The sequence below is a fragment of the Theropithecus gelada genome, chromosome 9 (assembly GCF_003255815.1).
Source record: "Theropithecus gelada isolate Dixy chromosome 9, Tgel_1.0, whole genome shotgun sequence".
Classification (NCBI taxonomy): Eukaryota; Metazoa; Chordata; class Mammalia; order Primates; family Cercopithecidae; genus Theropithecus; species Theropithecus gelada.
The window spans coordinates 111,090,609-111,111,509 of NC_037677.1; the positions used below are offsets into that span (position 1 = coordinate 111,090,609).

The 20,901-nt window shown below is 41.7% G+C and overlaps 1 protein-coding gene across 10 annotated transcripts in view; it reads right to left on the reverse strand.

The window, feature by feature from the left end:
* The window catches only part of ABLIM1 (actin binding LIM protein 1), a 251,805-nt gene that overhangs the window by 44,616 nt on the left and 186,288 nt on the right, over positions 1-20,901 (reverse strand). For 8 of the 10 annotated variants that reach the window (XM_025395749.1, XM_025395745.1, XM_025395750.1 and 5 more), the window contains 2 exons: positions 16,866-16,953; positions 13,185-13,243 (listed from right to left, as the gene is read on the reverse strand). In XM_025395749.1, the coding sequence (XP_025251534.1) occupies positions 13,185-13,243; positions 16,866-16,899 (93 nt within the window). In that variant the 5' untranslated portion in view covers positions 16,900-16,953. Of the gene's footprint in view, positions 1-10,164; positions 10,249-13,184; positions 13,244-16,865; positions 16,954-20,901 lie in introns of all 10 variants that reach the window. The other 2 variants (XM_025395748.1, XM_025395743.1) reach the window with 1 other exon arrangement.

The following is a 20,901-nucleotide window of genomic DNA, read 5'->3' on the forward strand; positions in this document are numbered from 1 at the left end:
TACCCCTGCCTTCCCCTCCTACCTCCTCTCTCACCTGTCATCACTCACACAACACAGCGCACAAAGCTTCCTCGGAGTTTTTATCCTCGCTTGCTGCTCCCTCTGCCTGAAATGCCCTAGCTCCAAATTTTACTTGGATGATTCTCTTCCTTCAGGCTTGGCTTAAATATCACCTCCTCAGAGAGGCCCTCCCTGATTCAATCCTGAGTTGGTTCCCTTTGTTTTCTCTCATAGTGTCATTCTTTTTTCCTGCATGAGTAAAATGTATAATTATATATTTATTGGTTTCCTTGTATCATATCTGTCTCCCTCATTAACTTTAGTCATGCTCTCAGACCTCATAGAGTTTATTTTTTAACCACTGTCTATACCCAATGCTTTCCACAGGTACATAGAAGGTACAAATCCTAGTTGAGGGAATGAGCTAGAATTTATTATTTGTAAACAGATACTTAGTTTGCAGACACTTGACTTATGTTAATTACACGATTTGAGTCTAACTATACAGAGAGTCACTGAGGTAAGGCTAGTGGGTTGGCCTTTGGAAAGGACGAAAGAAACTGGACTTCATAGTATATACTTGAAGAACGTGGAGAGTGAGAGGTGGTTATGTGAGCAGGAAGGAAACTTATGAACTAGGATCAGCTGCCTCCTGCTTCTGTTTAACATGTTCTGGAAAGCTCTGCAGAGAAAACTCAAGGCCTCACTTTGGAACACTTCCTCACCTCTGTTGCAGCTATTTCCTAAAGAGGATAACTTACAGTTCTACAATAGGAACAAGACTTTGCCTTCTCAGTAGTGTATCTATTGATGTTTAATACCTTGAATGTGGGCATCACTGAGCCAAAGAAACTCCTTCAGACAAGGGTGTTGCCTCACTATGTTGTTCACAGTTGAAACAATGAAGGCAAACATATCTGGCTGATTCAGGTCCGGCAGTGATTAGACTCATCGCTGGAAGACTGTGATCAGTCTTTTTCAGCCAATGCCCCTGGTATCTTCGAGATGCTAGGGTGGAAGTGGGTGGGAGAAATCGTACCACACCCAGGTGGAGGTGCACCAAGTCCATCACTTCTGGGCCTCCTCCCCAGGACCTAGCGTGCACAAGCGCTTTCCTGCTAGAGCTATAGCAATTGCAGGTATATCTCAATATGAGAAAATTCTACCTCTGAGTATGTTGAAAGAGGAAAGACTCACATAACACTATTCAAGAAATGTGCAGCCTGGGTGTGGTGGCTCACGCCTGTAATCTCAGCACTTTGGGAGGCCGAGGCGGGTGGATCACCTGAGGTCAGGAATTCGAGACCAGCCTGGCCAACATGGTGAAACCCCATCTCTACTAAAAATACAAAAAAATTAACCGGGTGTGGTGGCGGACGCCTGTAATCCCAGCTATTTGGGAGGCTGAGGTAGGAGAATCGCTTGAACTTGGAAGGCAGAGGTTGCAGTGAGCCGAGATGGTGCCACTGCACTCCAGCCTGGGCAACAAGAGCGAAACTCCACCTCATTAAAAAAAATAATAATAAATTGCAATTTCTAGATCCATTTCCTAATCAAAATACAGAAGTGGCGCAATCAAAATGTATTCCTCCTTTACAAGGAGATGCTACCCCCTGAAAATGCTGAATCTATATCCATCTCTGTGGGATAATTATTAACCACAGGTAGTCCTTCAGCTTCAAGTGGCCAGGACCTCCCATTTGCCAAACTTAATGTCAAAATAAAGCCTCTTAAGTAGCAACCCAAGAATATCAATGGCAGCGAATGTCTACTGCCCACTTACTATGTGGCAGGCCTGTGCCCAGTGCTTCCCAGGCTTAATCTCATGTAATCTTCTCAGTAACCCTAGGAGGTACCTTCCATTACTATTCCTATTTTACAGATAAGGAAAAAGTATCAGTACTCCAAGCCACATAGGTAGGAAACGGATGAAGAGTCAGGATTTGAACTCAGACACTCTAGGTCCACAGCCCAACCATTTAAGCCCTGCACTAAAATTTTGCCTGTATTGTAGGGTGAGTGTGATCATTTATTTCCCATCAACACAACTATGGGACAAATGGGATAAAACTAATAGAGAAATATTGAGATCAAGTAGCAGAAAAGAATGTCTGCTAACTGAAAATATTTTTATTGCACCAGCTCTGTAAGAACACTGCAACAGCTCACTGGGTTGGGGTAGGGAGAGGGTATGCGGCAGGGGCATCAGATTTCTTCAGTTACTGGGGTTGCTATGACAAAAGCCTGTTTTCATTAACAAGCATCCAGGACATTGTGTGAACAGCCAAAGTGTACACTGGGGCTTTGAGGTCACTCGTATGTTACTCATCCTTATTTTTGCCAAGTTTGGGGCAAGGATACTTTCGGCCTTTGCTGTAATGATGCACCTGGGATGGCTCTAAATGGTTTTATTTGCTCTTGTACTGCATGTACTGGTAGAAACAGAGCTGAAGAACAACGCACGCACATGTAGGGAAGGGTCTTTAACGCCCCCTTCCGGGGATGAAGAGTTTCACGGGCAGAAAAGGCAGTTCTCTTGGCAGAACTAGCCTATTTCAGTTCAGTTTCTCTCTCCCTTCCTTCTTTGAGACAGAGTCTCACTCTGTCGCTCAGCCTGGAGTGCAGTGGCATGATCTTGGCTCACTGCAACCTCTGCCTCCTGGGTTCAAGCGATTCTAGTGCCTCAGCTTTCCAAGTAGCTAGGACTACAAGCGTGCGCCACCACACCCAGCTAATTTTTGTATTTTTAGTAGAGATGGGGTTTCACCACATTGGCCAGGATGGTCTCAAACTCCTGACCTCATGATTTGCCTGCCTCGGCCTCCCAAAGTGCTGGGATTACAGGCATGAGCCAGAACGCCTGGCCTCTCCCTTCCTTCTTGGCCGGATTATGGGATCCTGTGAGTTATGCAGGCTTTCTTGGAAGCATTTACCTGTTTGTGTTTACAAACAGTATTACTCAACACTATATTGTTGAGCTAAAGATTTTAAAAGTTAATCAACAATTGGAATTTTTTCAAGTCCCATTTGGTTTTTAAAAGTTTTCAGATCAAAATTACCTCCAATTTACATAACTTGCCCCCAAGTTCTCTGATTCAGAAATAAATATTTTAGGTTTTAATAGTCCGGCAGTTTTCCAAGTCAGGTGAACTGGTCATCAAATTTTCTGATGTTCTGGCTTGTCTTAGGGATGCTTGTCTTAGAGCATCCCTCTGCTACTCGCATCTTCAAACTTTAGTGTTGAGAAATGCCCTGATGTATCTTGGTGATATGGTTTGGCTCTGTGCCCCCACCCAAATCTCATCTTGATTTGTAATCTCCATGTGTCAAGGGAGAGAGGTGACTGGATTATGGGGGCGGTTTCCCCCATGCTGTTCTCATGATAGTGAGGGAATTCTCACGAGACCTGGTGGTTTTATAAATGGTAGTTTTTCCTGCACTCACATGCTGTCTCTTTCCTGCCGCCATGTGAAGAAGGTCTTTGCTTCCCCTTTGCCTTCTGCCATGATTGTAAGTTTCCTGAGGCCTTCCCAGCCATGCAGAACCGTGAGTCAATTAAATCTCTTTTCTGTATAAATTACCCAGTCTTGGGCAGTTCTTTACAGCAGTGTGAAAATGGACCAATACACTTGGAGATTCGGAAACTGCTTTTTCTTTCACTGAATTTACCATTGTTTGTTTTTGCTTCATTCTGACCTCCTAAGTTTACGGTAAAATTTACTTCCACGGACATCTTGTTTACGGGTTAAGTCGCATTCTTGCTTGTTTATTTTCTTACAATGGCCCAATTCTGTTTACCTGTCTATATTGAAATAATGGGATAGAACACATCTATGTGTTTTATGTAATACAGTGTAATACAGTGCACTTAAAAGGCTGACTTTGGTGCCAAATAACAGTTCAAACCTGGACTCTACTAGTTGTTTGATGTTACATGAGCTTTTCTTTTTTCTTTTCCTTTCTTTTTTTCTTTTAACTTCCTTGAGCTTCAACTTCTTCATGTATAGAATGGAGAAAGGTGTACCAGCATAACTATGTCATAGGGTTAAATGAGAGAATGCATATAAAGCTTCAAGCACCTTAATGGGCACATGGCAAGTAGTCAACATTTTCTAGACACTTGGGATTAGACTAGGTTTCTTAGGCAGTTATTTTCAAATAATGCTTCTGTTTTGCTCTTCATGAATATTCCTTTCAATGTGAGCTACATAGAACTAGGCTTCCCCAGCATTCTCTACAGCTACCGCACTTGGACTCCTTCCCATCAGAACACAGATATGTGAAGCAATTCATCACAGTATATGGGGCAGCAGTCCCGCCAGGAGCTGAGAGATTGCCTTCCCCTCCTTGAGGACTCTGTGAAGTGATTCCAAATGCTCTTGGAGACAGTGACTGTGTCTTAACTTTAGTAATTAATGCCCTTCCCATGCCAATGACGATGACCTTGCACAGTCTGTCTTATCTGCCAAGACAGTTCCTGGTTTGCTGCCTACTGAACTGTGCTCAAGGCTTCCGTGACACGCATGGATTGCCTGCTTTTTGCCACGGTCCCTAATGTCTCTCAAAGTATATTTGCTCAACTGCAGGGGGTTAGTGGGCTCTCCTTTATGAAGATCATAAATTACTTTTTAAAAATCGAATGATTATTTTTTGGAGTTTTAATCCTACTTAGAATTTTACATTTCAATTTGAAACATCCAGAATTCTAAACATGTTGAATTTCAAATTAACATCTTGCTTATTAAAAGAACCCTTTTTATTCTTCCAGCTGTTATTTTTCTTTTCCTAAAGAATCATAATTTGCTGTTATGCTCAGCAAAAGGCTCAGAGCTGTTCTCCAACACAATAATATACATCCACTTAGACAGAAACCATCTCAACCTTGAAAGCACTTAACTTACTGACATGCTGTCCCACTTTCATATTCCATTGACAATTTCTTCTTTACTATTAACCCAATCCTATCATCACCTCTTTGGTCATCACAGAATTTTACAGGTGATCCTGACATGTAACTGATGATCCTTCCATGTAGTCGTTTAATCTAAATTACCATTTCTACCCATTCAGATGTCCATGGTAACAACAGTGACCCAATAATTATGAACTGAACTCAATAACCCAATGGGTCAGCAGCCTTGTTTCTGGAATTCTCTATGAGAGTTACAGTGAACAAAATTACTCTCTGGTCTATGTTATAAATGCGTACAATTTCAAATATTTATCACCAAAGGTAAGCCCACTGCTATAGAATAAAGGAAACAGCAAGGACTTATGGCTAACATGCTAAAAGCAGGTACAATTTATTTACTTGCATTTAAGCACCTTTTCCTTGCAGAAAAACCAACTCGAAAGTGCAGTTGGAAAAATTCAGTTCTTTCTTTTGATGCTATCTTTGGCATCTTCTGATACCATCTTTGGCGTGGAGGTGGGGTGGGGTGGGATGAAGAAAGCAGGCAAGGTAGATACAGAAAGAATTATATATGGTTGTGATCACTCAGAGGATTTTGCCAGTGAGATTAGGCAAGTAGTTGAAACTTTATTTTGGTAAAAGGAAGAAAGGAGCCTTTGGTAAGAACCTTCTTGTTGATATGGCTGTTCTCACTCAGTCTCTCATGATGAAGGGGTCCATTTACTCTATAGTCATCTCCCAGCACACTTTCATGTCTTTACTTTTGATTTCAACAACTATTTTTACTTTCCACACACACACACACACACAAATTAACAAAGAGACGCCTCACCAGAAGCGTCTGGTATTCAACAGGAGAGATAAAAAATGGTATTTAATTACAAATAAGTAGCCAAATGCTTTAAAAAGCACATCTTTTTGTTTTCTTCATGAAATTTCTTTGAAAAGCCCTCTAAATACCTTTCAGCTATTTTTCCCCTATGCCTTGATTTTGTCCATCTGTCCTACCATTCAGAAGGCACAGTCACAGAATGAAAATTAATTGAAGACATCCTCTTCTGTTTCCACTCCAGCTCTTATTATTCTTCAAATACTAACCATTAAAAACACTTACCAGAGCTGCCAGTTGAGTAAGTAGAAAAATGACATTTTCCATTTACTTTCCATTATGGTCCACCATGCACATGGGTCTCCTAGAAGGACAGTGCTGGGAAGCACTTTGTAGTCCCTGCCCTCCCCCCATTCAGCAGGAGCAGGGATGCAACAACTATATTCATCTAATTTGCATTTATCCAAAGCCATGCTCTAAGGAGAGAGAAACTACAGGCATCTGGCAACCAGATCAGAATGATCTTATGAACACTGATATAAGGACAACTACTGATATAAGGTGATTGACACCTTATACTAAATCCTGTTGATGTTGACAGTACCTGCCTTGGGTTTTTGTTGAAGTTCATTAGACAAGGTGGTGATAACAGCTGTAGAAGAAGGAATACTTTAAAAACCTGCACATACTGAATGCCCGCTGCTAAGCAAAGAAAGAGTGAAATCAACTCCTTTGGAAAAAATAATTTTGTGTTTGGAGAGGAGGCAGGAGGGTGCTGTGGGCACACACCACTTCTCTGGAGACAGTTTCACAAATGCCATCAGCCTTTACTACATGCGATCTTTCCAGTACAAATCTTTACACCTCTACATTCAGCTGTCTGATGAATTGTAAAGACACCCTCAAAAGGATGAAATACTTGAACGAAGTGAAAGCTGGGAGTAAAACAGTATGTATTGTAGGGCCATGAACAAAACAAAAATCAAACACCACTAACATTACTTGCTTGTTCTAGACAGACATAAAGCCTCAAATTAGCTCCTTTAAAAATATACACATGGTATTTGTTTGGTATATTATAGATTGACAAGTGCATATGTTATAATAGGTAAATATTAGTTTCAAAGAAAAAAGTCATGCCCATTTTGTAGGTCAGTCAATTCATGCTTTAACCTCCAAAGGCATAGCTGAGAAAAACTCCCTTTTAGAATGAAAGCAAGTGACACCCCCCAGATTATTACAGACTTGGTCCTGGGAATACCATGTGCTTTGTCTATAATGAATTATACATGCTCAGTACTGAGTTTACCTGTAGACAAAATTTGCTATTCATAGAAAACTTCCAAGTGAGTGGAACCAGAATTTGTTTTTCTCAGGTAATTCTATTTTCATCATTTTCTTTTACCTGTCATTCAGGCAAAAGGAAAAGATGGAGCTCATTCTCAATCTAGATAACAAAATGACTTTCCTGCTATAGATTTTACTTTCCTCTACAACAAAACCAGGGCTTATTTCTGAAGCACAGAGTGCTGAATGTCCCTGCAAGGAAGATAGTTTATCTAATAACTAAGGGTACTCAGTTTTAAGTGGTGGGAAATGAGCCGCTGTGTAGCCAAAGTACTTAAAAGATAAAATATCTGTGACTTGAGGACTGCATTACTTTGGAGTTTTCTGGCATTTTAAAGTTACTGATGAGCCATTCTTCAATCTCCAACGGGTGAAGGGAGATCTTGCCACACAGCCCATTTTCTCTGCCAGGTCCCAAGCTGTTTACAACTTTCTGTGATGGAGCTAAAGTTGACTTCATTGATAGTTACAGCTGGATAATAGGAATCAGATGTCCCGTTTGAACAACAAGACAGGAGGAGAGAAGTTATTGTAAACAGATCTCTCTCGCTCCCTCTCTCTCTCTCAAGATGCTCCAAATCTCTCAAGCTTAAAGGTCTGGGGCAAACTAAAAAATTTCACACTTGATGATGGCATTTTTCTTCAAGTCATGAAAATGTATTACTTGGTTGTAGCCACAAGCTAACAAAATGTAATACTATTTAACAGTATACTACCAGAAAAAATAAAAAAAAAAAAGCTATTGAACAAGTGGCTTTTTGCCAAGTGGAAGCACTAATTCTGAGCAACACTCATTTGCAGTGGGGACAGTCTTTGGCTGTTCCTCTGGATTCATGCGACTTTGACTTCACTGTGTGTGGAAACTCTGCCACTGGAGCTGAAACTTTAACACAGAGTGAAGATTGTATGAAAAATACATCACATCATAGGAACCCAGTATCATGGGACAATGCAAGGCACCAAGGCCTGGGGTCAAGAACCAAAGTATGCAGTTGGCTTGCTGTTTATGACAGCCTGTGCAGTCTCAGACATGCTCCTGTATCTGTCCGCCTTTTTTTTTTTTTTTTTTTTGAGACAGGGTCTCACTCTGTCGCGCAGGCTGGAGCACAGTGGCATGATCTTGGTTCACTGCAGCCTCAACCTCCCCAGGCTCAGGTGATCTTCCCATCTAAGCCTTCCGAGTGGCTAAGAATACCGGCATGCACCACCACGCCTGGCTAGTTTTTGTATTTTTGGAGGGGTACATATGGGGTTTTGCCATGTTGCCCAGGCTGGTCTCAAACTCCTGCGTTCTAGCGATCTGCCCACATTGGCCTCTCAACGTGCTGGGATTACAGGCATAAGCCACCATGCCCAGCCCATCTGACTTCATTCTATCAACGAGGAAACTCGGGGTTGACCTCTAAAAGATTCTCTTCTACTCTAAGCTTCTACACTTGTCTTTTCCATCGTGCAAAGAAAGAAGGTGAAGGCTTAACAAAAATAGAAACTCAAACTCTTCTTATCCTTAGTGCAATTCTGACAGGCACAGAACATACAGACACACAGCCCAGCCAAAGTGCTGCAGTGCAACCCTGAATTGTTAGCAGAGCTAGAGAACAGGTTTCATCTGAGCCAAGATGAGATTGTAGAAAGTCCCTTCTAGTTTAAAGGCTAAGGTTTCCACTGATTCTCAGAAACCCCTAAAGGTCAGGTCTGTGCATGCAGCATAATCTCCAGCCTGGCTGTTGCTCTGCTGGGCTGGCTGAGTCCTTTCCCTTCTCCTGCAGGATGCCCCGGGGAGGTGGCACTGCTCTCTTCCTTACACACCATCAGTGGCCCCCTGACAACAGCCTCAGCCAGTATTTAATGTTTCCCTTCTTCTGCTTCTTTCAGGTTTTTGTCTCACTGTCCGCTTGCAGTACAGCAGAACGAATATGAGTGATGGGCTCACGGAAACATGTTTTCCAATCCTAGCTCTTCCACTTACCAGTAGAGTAACTCTGGAGAAGTTACCTAACTATGATGGGTCTCAGTCTCCCCATCTGTAAAATGGGAATAAGATGAGCTACCTTGCAGGAATTCTTAGGGAGAGCAAACGAGATTGTACATAAATCCCCCAGCCTCCATAGAGTAGGTGCCTGTTTCTCAGTTTCTTCCTTTCCCACTTCACTGTTCCTTTGGTTTTTTTTTTTTTTCTTGAGACAGAGTCTTGCTCTGTTGCCCAGGCTGGAGTGCAGTGGCACAACCTTGGCTCACTGCAATCTCTGTCTCCAGGGTTCAAACAACTCTCCTGTCTCAGTCTCCTGAGTAGCTGGGATTACAGGCGTCCACAACAATGCCCAGCTAATTTTTCTATTTTTAGTGGAGACAGGGTTTCACCATGTTGGCCAGGGTGGTCTTGAACTCTTGATCTCAAGTGATCCACCTGCTTCCGCCTCCCAAAGTGCTGGGATTACAGGCGTGAGCCACTGCACTCGGCCTCACTCTTCCTTTCTTGAGTGAAACCACTCCCTACCCAAGCACTGCCTTTCTCGGCTGCACACTTCACATCTCCTCATGGGGTCTGCCACTTTCTCCTCATCCCCTCATGGTCAAATCTCAGCCAGCCTCTAAAAATCAACTCCAAGACCGCTTCTCCCAGGAAGCGACCCTGGAGGCCTTTTCCTCATCGGATATTCCAAGGAGCGTGGCCTTTGCGATCCGTAGCCTGGGAAGGGTTTCTGTACCACCCTTATAATTATTTATCTGTCTTTCCTCACCTATGAGCCTGGATCTGCTACATTCAACCCAGTTCTACACCTGGGTGCTCAGCAGATACTTGTGCAGTGAACAAACGTGGCAACACAGGACCAAAAGGCAGCTTCTGATGTGCTTGCTTTACAGACACAAAGCTTTAGCTGCTGCTCTGAATGAAAACATCCATCCAAGAAGACAACGGCCAGAGTCAGTGTGAGAGGCGCTCGTGGTGTGAGAAAAGCATCTGCTTTCTGCAGGAGCCGAGGAAGTTATGTGAGAAAAGCAGCCCGGGGGAAAAGCAACAGAAGCCTGGGCCCAGGACAGTGGCTTTGAGCCCCAGCCTAGACACAGCGCCAACCTGCAGAGACGGAGACCGTCCTGTGCGTCGAATCAGACTTTTGGGATAAAAGAAATCGGATGAAGAACGCCGAATGTTTGGCAGCTGCCATGAAACATGAGAAAAGGGAAGAATGAACATAGAAATAGCCTCAAATCAGAAGTATTATTAAAAAAAAGAACAACACCTTAGGGAAAACTAACTTGATAGTAAACATAAAGTGGGATCCTTTCATTGATGTACATGTGGATTTTTTGGGTCAATTTTTGGGCCCATGTTTAAAAGCATATTAAATGGTCTTCAAGTTACAGTATATTTATCTAAGCTCCAACCCCTTTCAATTCCTCTCCATCTATTTTGGCTTAGACATTCTTATAATATATAAAGGGTAAGAAGCCAGTGAAGCCAATTGAGAGGCATTCTTGAGAATCTGTTGTTACAAATGCCCCATGAGTTCTTAAATATCAAAAATGTGGATTACTCAGTGGGGTTGCTGAAAGATTCTTAAAACATTTTCATTTCGCTGTGGAAACTGCACTAATGTGAAAAGTGAAAGGCCTGGAAATCTTGGCTCAAGATTTGTGATGTGTAGACACACCCTTAAGAGAGCACAAGATGCATTTCTCTGTTCAAAACCTATTCCCTTTAACCCCCCCCAACATCAGTGTGAACCCCGGCTCTGGGCACATGGGGGCCTCTTTCTCACTTCCCGGCTTTCCAAAGACAGTGACCCAGAGCCCTCTCCTGACCTCCCAAGTAGTGAACGCTGGGTTTAGCAGAATAGCTTTAGAATTCTCTGGAAGGTTTACTAAAGGGAGAAAACAAGAGCTCCTCTTGGCCAGAATGGGTGGAAGTATTTCACTAGTTGTTTTCATAAGCTTATCCAGAGAGCTTTCCATCAAGATGTAATCAGAGTATTGTTGTTTTTTAAAAATCATTTTAGTCACATGATCTGCAAGCTCAAGCAATCCTGATACAGAAAAGACCCACATTCCACTCAGTCTGGCCTCATTAGCATTCCTCTCTTCATTTCCCAAAAGACTTCATCAGAGAGGAAGTTAAAATGATTACTAAAAAACCCAAAAGCAACACTAGAGAGAGAGTACAAACTACTATAGCTACTTGGGTGGTTTCTGGGCAGCATCCTCAAGCTATGCTGTGAACTTTACATTCTTATGATAAAAGTCACAATAAGGATGATCATTTATGTTCTCATACTTCATTAAAGGTAACTCATTTCCAAAGCATCCATAGTTTCTCAAAAATCCCAGAGTGTAGAGCTCACAACCGGGTGACTATGCCTGTGTGTGACTATCCGGCTGATGGACTTCAGGAGTCTGTGTGCCAAAACAGAGAGCGAAACCATCCTAAGTTTGGTGGGCAAATTCCTCTTCAGCTGTTCTTACCTTTATTCAGTTATTCACAGAAAAAGTGTTTCCCCCCCTGCCCTCTCAACTTAAGTATGTTCACAATAATTTTGCATTCTAAAAGCACTGTTTTTGTTCAGGGTCACAGCGAAGGGACAAATTCCTAAAATATCCAAATGGTAAAATGTCTCCATCTGATTGATGGATGTGAATTGAGAAGGAAAAGAAAAAACAAAAAACAGAGGAAAAATAGCTCCTGTGCATACGTGTGGTTCATTCAGAGAATAAAGCAAACACACTAGGAAAATAAGAGCTGTAATTTCCAAGGCAGCAGGCAAAGGGGGGATCTGAAAAAAGGCAGAGCGAGTGGGTCTCGCTGATAATCACTGCTCCAAAGCCAAGTCACCCCTTCACAAGCCACACATCAGTGACTAGACCCCATCAATAAACTGGCCGTGCTGCCGCTGGGGATTACATACATAGCTTCTGATGCCTGCTAATGGCAGATCGAGAAGAGATTATACTACGCACTAGAGGCTGGCCTCCAAAATAAATCCAGGCCATTCTTTTCCCTGAGACAGTAAACAGGGTGCAGTCAAACTCCAGTTTTTCTATGGGTACCACTAAGTTAGGTTCTGGGCAGCATCCTCAAGCTACGCTGTGAACTTTACATTCTTATGATAAAAGTCACAATAAGGATGATCATTTATGTTCTCATATTTTATTAAAGGTAACTCATTTCCAAAGCATCCATAGTTTCTCAAAAATCCCAGAGTGTAGAGCCCACAACCGGGTGACTATGCCCGTGTGTGACTATCCGGCTGATGGACTTCAGGAGCCTGTGTGCCAAAAACAGAGAGCGAAACCACCCTAAGTTTGGTGGGCAAATTCCTCCTCAGCTGTTCTTACCTTTATTCAGTTATTCAGAGAAAAAGTGTTTCCATGGGTACCACAGTTTTCTATGGGTACCACTAAGTTAAGTTAGGTTAACCCAAGGCACTGGGATTCATTCAGTCTGATTATTGCACTGAAAAATACTTTCTAGCTCACATGAAAAATGGGGCATCTGAACAGGATAGAGATTATGATCATGGTTTTACAACTGTGTACAGCGCTTTGCTTCCGAAACATAAAATACTGTCATCTGGAGGTGTTCTGAGAATTGATTAATTTACCTATCTTGGTTCGCTATTATTTTCCCCATAGGTTTTATCTGACAAGCCATCAGCTTTTAGAGTCTATTCTGGTGAATTTGGATTCAGTAAAATGAGAGACCAGTAAAATGTACTAATGTAGAGCTGGGGTCAGAGTAGTGCATTATAGACTAAGCACCAAAACAGTCTGGTGAGGTCAGCAGATGCTGCACCAGGAATCTGATGAGTCATTGTTTTCCCATCTGCATGATTTGACTTTTCCCTTGAATGCTTTTCTAAGAAGCTGACTAGTGAGGCCAAGGCTTACTTTGTCTAACACAAGCATTTGGAACAAAAACCACAGTACATTTAAGGTAAGAGGGGACCCCGTTCCCTAGCCAAATGGCCTTTGAACTTAGTTTGCTATAAGGGAAAAAGTCAGTAAAAAGTAATTTCACCTAAACCCTAACCCCAAGAATTAGTGACCATGAGCGTATGGCCTACAAATGCAGCTGGCGTCATGTTTTAATTGTGTTCTTACCCGCAGCTTTTCCTCGGTCTTCGTAGATTGCTTACAGTCGGGATGCCAAACGGTGGAACCTGAGAAGACAGAATGCACTGCTAAGAGCCAGGAAAATGGAAAGATACAAAGTCCTCTTAGACAGCACTTCTGAGAATGGCTCCTATCCCTCTTTCCCCATCATAGGAAGGTGTTATTGGTTTATGTCCAAGTAAGTCATAACACAAAAATCAGACATGTCCAAAGTCTAAGCAAGTTTTCCTGATCTAGCCCAAGCTTGTTTGATAAAGATCATAATTCTAGACCACAGAGACCACTAACTGGGCATGAGTCTTTTGATGCAAGAGATATTTAGTTCTTAATCATGTCTTGTTATTGTTAAACCTTATATCGTCCTTTAAAAGGAATGCCTGAGTGCTTACTACAAGTTGCATTTAATTTAAAAAATAGTAGGCATTGTTTATCTAACATCAAAACAACCAAGCAGTTTAGTTGAAGGGAATAAAGTCAACCAGACAGTCTATATCCAGAAGCAAAACTTACTGAATTTTTCATTGATTCAATTATACATAGTCACCTACACAGAAATGAGAACTTAAACCAACTAGCAGAAAGGGTGAAAGTTAAATTATAAATCCAAAAATTTCCTTTGGCCTTGAAACTTTTAAGTAATTTTCTAAAAAGTCTCCGCTTTTAAAGTAGTAAAGTAACTATTTAGGTGTTATTTTCTGTTCCTGAGTCAACAGTCTCACTTTCTTGTATTATGAAGCAATTTAATGTATGGTACCAGCATCACAGAATTAAACAAAACACTTATCTCCAATAGAAGCTCTTATCTTGTAAGAATCCAATGCCTCCTCATATGATTTTGTATGACTAGATACATACAAAATATGTCATCTATATGATTATGGGTAAGGTTGATATGTTCACGTAAGGATACATTCAAGTGTGGGGATGGACAGAACTTAAATGAGCACTTAAGAAGACTTAAGAAAATAAAGTTACTATGTCGAAAGCAAAAATTACATAAATAAAATTCACAGTATGAGTATCAGAGTTTCCAAATTTCATGATTTAAATCTTTACCTTATTTTTTTTTTTTCTTTTGAGATAGAGTCTCACTCTGTCTCCCAGGCTGGAGTATAAGTGGCACAATCTCAGCTCACTGCAACCTCCGCCTCCCAGGTTCAAGCGATTCCCCTGCCTCAGCCTCCCAAGTAGCTGGGATTACAGGCACGCACCACCATGCCCAGCTGATTTTTATACTTTTAGTAAAGACGGGTTTTCACCATGTTGGCCAGGCTCTTTGGAACTCCTGACCTCAAGTGTTCCACCCACCTCGGCCTCCCAAAGTGTTGAGATTACAGGCGTGAGCCACCGCACCTGGCCTAAATCTTTATCTCTTTTAAGCAATAATCTGTGCATGCTTGAAAAGTCACCAAATTAAAATAATTAAAAGTCACCAAATTAAAATAACTCATGAGTTACTTCACACCACTGAGCTAAACTAATATTAAATTAATGGCAAGAAAAAATACATTTTGTATCAGAATAATACTTTAATCCTTATCTAACGATCATTTTTTCCATCTTCTTAACCCAGAGCCAAAATAAACAAACAAAAAAAATCAAACAAAAAGCAGACAGACGTATAGATCTCTTCAGCACTAACTCTGGCTCAAAGGCTGACTACAAAGCACAGGAAATCCTCTGAATGTGGAGGGCCCAGGGGTCAGGTGCAGGCTCAGGAGAAGCATTTGCTGTGAAGGTTCTGCTGAGCAGGAGTCACTGGCCAGGACACCGGGTCTGCGCACAATGGCACTATTGTTCTCCAGAGGTCAGGCACACAAGGAATGTGACTCGGACAGAACATCAGATGCTGAAGAAGATGAAACTGCTCTTTCTTCAAAGATGTGCCGAGAGGGCACGCAAAGGCTTCTGAAGCACAACTCCAGAAGGTTTAGAGCAATCCCTGGAATTCCAAATGCAGCCTTAACAGATAGCCATTTATTCGTAGCCCGAATGTATTGTATTCGTGCACAGCTTGAAACCTTCTCTCTCCAGTCTCCAGAACCACTCTGAATTGCAAAGCTGCACCCAGAGCCTCTGAGTCTCTGTTTCCAGCAGAGACAGTGTTGACTGGCACTCCTGTGTCCTTGTTTTTGAGTGCTAGAATTGATAGGCTAAAATCTAAGCCCACAGACCAAATAAAGAATAAATCTGCTTTGTGCTGAGAAACGCAGAGTGACACCTGCCTATTGCCACTGCAGATGTAAGGCCTGTTGTCTGTGGAAAATGTGTCATATAAATCCCGCATGAGGCCACAGATGCAGGTGCTTGTCACTTGCCTTCATAAGGCCTTTCAAAATTCTGTGATGTTTTTAATCACAGTTTTTCAGAGTGATCACTCTAAAGCCAAAAAGAAGTTTGGGTTGTCAATTTCTCATGTAGCTAGCCTTTTTTAAGGGGAGAGTAGCCAGGCTTTGCTTTAATACTCAAGAATCCTTTCTGTAGATTTTTCTAAGCTGCCTAAAAACAAAACTGAGAAAAGCCAACCACTCATTACAAGTACACATCGTGCTATCTGCAAAGAGAAATCAAGAAATGACATGCACAGGTAGTTGAGACTCAGTAATTGTAATTACCACAACGGAATGAGCAACAGCTCTTATGGGTTTTGCTAATTTTACTGATAAACCCTTGTTTGATTAATAACTCTTTTCCAGCTAAAAATAGTAAAATGCTTGCACAGATGGTGCTGTTTGACTAGAAGAGAATCCTCTCTTAAAGCCTGAGAAGTTCCAGAATTTCAGAGAACATAAAAACTGATCATGTATGTGTGTGTGTGTGTATAAAATCAGTTTCATGAAAACTATGATCACATATATATGGTCTATTTTATATATATATGTATATATTTGGTCATATACATACATACATATATATACACACACACAGTTGAGGATTCCCTATGTTCCCCAGGATGGTCTTGAACTCCTCGGTTCAAGCAGTCTTCCCAATTCAGCTTCCCAAAATTCAGCTGGGATTCCAATGGCTCCCTGGTAAAAAGTACCTCTTTGACACCAGAAATTTCTCTTTCAGAGAATGGGTTCTCTCTTGTTATCTCCCATTCTCTCTCTGTCTCTCTCTCTCTCTCAATATAAGAGCTAATCATCTTAATGGGGTGAAACAAGTCTGTGACATAATTCATCAAATATGAGATTTTCTTCTTGAAAACCCAGAGAACAGCAGCCTGGGAGGCCTCAAAAAGCCCTTCTCACAGGAGAGTAAAAGAAGAAAAAAAGTAGCCATCAAATGAGTAACATTTCTAGAAATTTCTAGAAATTCTCTTGTAATCTTTTGTTTCCTAAGCATATTCCTGGGAAGAGTTGGAGAGGAGGTATTGCTGATTTTCACTCTTCCCTCACATCCGAGGCATCAAATGTCGAGTCCTATTCACTTGATTAAGGCAGCATCACAAGTTCATTCGTGAACAGCCTCAGGGGCTCACTGCCAGCATGTCAGTTGCTTGGCTGATTAATACCAACTGATGAGGTAACTTTTGGCCATAATCTTCTTGGATTGGGGTAGCCTCACAGCTAATAACATGCCTCCTTCTCTAAAAACAATGAAACAAACATAGCAAGATTTCCTTTCCCCCAGCAGGGAAAGCTTCTAGTGTTCTTGAGTCCGCCTCACCTTGAAGATACATTTCCTCTCCTTCTGTGAACATCTGGTTGCATCTGCTGCATCGTGCACAGCTGGGGTGGTAATGTTTGTCACCTGCCTGCAAGAGAAAAGGAGGGAACGTTGAGTCTACTCCTTGTTGTGGATTCCAGAATCTTTTCTGGACTTGAGGATTTAGAAGAAAAGAAAAGATGCTGAAAAAGGAAAAATAATTGTCTAATTGACCAAACTTCCTACACCAACAGCCCCGGAAGCTAAAGCCAACTTCACTGAAACTGGGAGGGGCTCAAAGGCCAGCTACCCGTGGCTGCCTGGTGGGGCTGCCTTGCCTCTCAGCGTTTCTGGCTTCTATGTGTCCCTCTTGACCTGGATGGCTGCCAGTAACACACCATATGCCTGAGATGAGTCACTCCATCTCCCCAAAACCTCACTTTGTTGGGAGCTAATGCTGTTTCTAACAAACCAACCAAAAATAAATGACCCTTATATTTAGCAGGTTCTTGCTTTCTTGGCTAAACAATCTGAAAATAATAAAATCTACCCCAATGACATCAAGGTGAGGAAAGCTATAGTAAAATACACCATCCACTGCTTTTATCTCAAAGGGGGCCCAAAGTCTCTTCTATGCAGCTTGCGATAATCTTTTGCCAGTGGCTTACATGAAGAGTTTTCTGGAGAAGGCATTTTACTAAGGTGGCTGTGCGTTATTCATGGGCATTTCACATTCCTAAATATGACAGATGCCATCACAGCAGGTGTTGACTTCCCCAAAGCAAAGTGTCACTGGATACAGGGACAATTTTCTAGACAGGTGCCAAATCACATTAGAGTCACACTCCACATACATGCCTGGCAAGAACAAATCCTTTCATTCACAGCCTAGCAAAAAATCATCACCACCTAAGAGCTCTCAGATGGACTCTGATTAAATTGTTTCCATCAATTCACCATCAAAACATTTCTTCTGCATTAACCATGTACAAGGCAGTGGTCGAGAAAGAGTTAAAAATGGCTGCATCCTGCATCAGAACCTGCACGAAACTGCAACAGGAAATCAGATGTCAGGTGGTAATTCCTTTCTCATACCTTCCTGTAAAAACTACAAGATCCGCTTAGCAACCAGCACGTGAGGTGGTGGTGAGCCATTTAAGATAATCAGGTGGAAAAAAAAATTGAAGTTATTTAAATTAGAAGTTAGGAATAAAAATATTTTCAGTGGTGCCTGCAAGAAAATTCCAGAAGTGGTGCTCTTGTCCTTGTCCACATGCTACTTTTATTTATTTATTTATTTTATTTATTTATTTTTGAGACGGAGTCTCACTCTGTTGCTCAGGCTGGAGTGCAGTGATGCGATCTCAGCTCACTGCAAGCTCCGCCTCCCAGGTTCACGCGATTCTCCTGCCTCAGCCTCCTGAGTAGCTGGGACTACAGGCACCCGGCACCACGCCCGGCTAATTTTTTGTATTTTTAGTAGAGATGGGGTTTCACCGTGTTAGCCAGGATGGTCTCGATCTCCTGACCTTGTGATCCACCCGCCTTGGCCTCTCAAAGTGCTGGGATTACAGGTGTGAGCCACCGCGCCCGGCCACATGCTTTTTATTTATTTGTAAAATTTTTTACTTTTCTGCATGAGGAAGGGTAGGGCTGGGGGAGAGTGGTGAGAGAAGGCAGGAAATATCAACACAAAGTAGCTCCTGCCTGTAGGACATCTGAGGTCAAATGTGAGCAGAAAGGAGGAAGAAAGAAGACATTACTCAGTCCTAAGTGCTCAGTTCTAAACCAGGTTCGCTCAGCTAGGATGCCAGTGCTGGGAGGTCCAAGTTAGTCCGGGCAATCTCTGGACTCTTAAGGAAAATGTTAAACGAAAAAATAAAGGCCCATTGACAAGAGCATGGTGTCATCCGCAGTGAAAAGCATACCTCTCAGTAAGCTATAAATAGAAAGAAATGTCTTCAAGCTGATCAAGTGTATTTATCACATTTAGTGGTGAAACCTTCATGGCATTTTCATTAAAGACAGGAAAAAGACAAACAAGACAAAGGTGTACACTTTTACCAATATCATTCTACATTGTTTTCCTCCTGGCCAATGTGATGTCAAGAAAAAGAAGTATAAAGATCACGAATACAAAAATCGAGTCATATGGCTAAATAAAAAATTAACATATAAAAACCATTATTTCCTATTCACTAGCAATAAAAATTAACTAAATGTAAAGGGAAAATGGGATCCCATTTGTAATAACAACTAATAAACCCTCCAATGTAAGATCTACATAAAGCAAATTATGGAACTTAACTGATGAACATAATAGACCTAAATAGAAATATATGATATTTCTAGATGGAGAAACTAAAAATTGTAAAGATGCTGATTTATCAAAAATGAACCTATTAATGCAACACCCAGTCTAAACACCCACAGGAATTTTCTCTACAGACCTTGACAGGCTGCTTCTATAAGTTTATGTGACAGAATAAATACACACACACAAAATACATTTTTTTGTGAAAGAACAGCAATAAGGAAGGATTTTCCCTTCCTGTCATAAAATTTTTTTCTAAGTCTAAAATAATTAAAGTACTTTACTATGGGTGTGGGTGTAGAAAATAATCAACAGTACAGAAGAGAGGGAGCAGTTGCATAGCTGTACATACAAGGGAATTCAGTTTATGATAAAGGTAATAGTTCAAATGAGCTGAAATAATGGATTACTCAATAAATAGAGAGGACAACTGGTTCTCCACTTAGAGAAAGATAAAATCTAGATTCCTAAGTCACAACCTATACAAAAATCAATTCCAGGCTGAGCATGGTGGCTCATGCCTCTAACCTCAGCACTTTGGGAGGGCTAGGCAGGAGGCTCACTTGAGCCCAGGAGTTCAAAATCATCCTGAGCAAAACAAGTGAGACCTGTCTCTACAAAAAAATAAACAAAATTAGCCTGGCATGGTGGCTTACACCTGTAGTCACAGCTACTTGGAGGCTGAGGTGGGAGGACTGCTTGAGCCCAGGAGGCTGAGGCTGTGATGAGCTGAGATCATGCCACTTGCCCTCCAGCCTGGGCAACAGAGCAAGATCCCATCTCAAAAACAAACCAAACCAAACAACAACAACCCCAATAAAGAAGTACTTAGAATACTGATTCACATGTGGCCGTTACAAGACTGATGTAAACTCACATGTACACACATGGAAACAGTTCAAGCTAATATTACTAAGAGAAAAAAATCAAGTGGAAAAATAATACCTATAAAATAACCACATAAGCTAATTGGATTCAAATCCAGTTTCAGTATTGTGTGATCCTGTGCATGTGACAATCTCTCCAATCTTCAGCTTCCACATCAATAAAATGGGTAGAAATAATAGAACTTACCCCACGCAGTTGATGAGAGCACTATTAGGAACCTAGTATATTGCCTGGCACCATGTTAAGTGCTTTAAAAGCATAATTTTCTTCAAACCCCTCATCAATCCTGTAAGGCAGACACTCTTATGATTATTTACGTCAATGAGTACACACATGTATATGTATATTGATCTTATATGTGTGCCCTTCTTGGAGAGAAGACAGGGAGAATGTACCCCAACTAGTTTGCTGTGGTTACCTTTGGAGCAAGAGGTGAGAGCCGGGAAGAAGTAAAGGAAGGGACCCTCACATTCTCCTTTGCAGCTATATCATCTCAACCCTTTATAACAAGAATATATATTTTTGTTGCTGTGTAATAAAATAAAGACCAAGAGGAAAGAAAGTCCATTTCTTTTGGAGCCATGACACCTGAACTTCAGTGTTTTCCCCAGCTTGTACTGGAAATGGGATCTTGGGCAGATCACAAGCTCTTGGAACCTCTGTTGTAAAGTAGAGATGATGATGATGGTGATGATGGTGATGATGGTGGTGGTGATGGTGATGATGATGATGATGGTGAGTGGTGGTGGGGTGGTGGTGGTGATGATGATGATGATGGTGAGTGGTGGTGGGGTGGTGATGGTGATGATGATGATGATGGTGAGTGGTGGTGGGGTGGTGGTGATGATGATGATG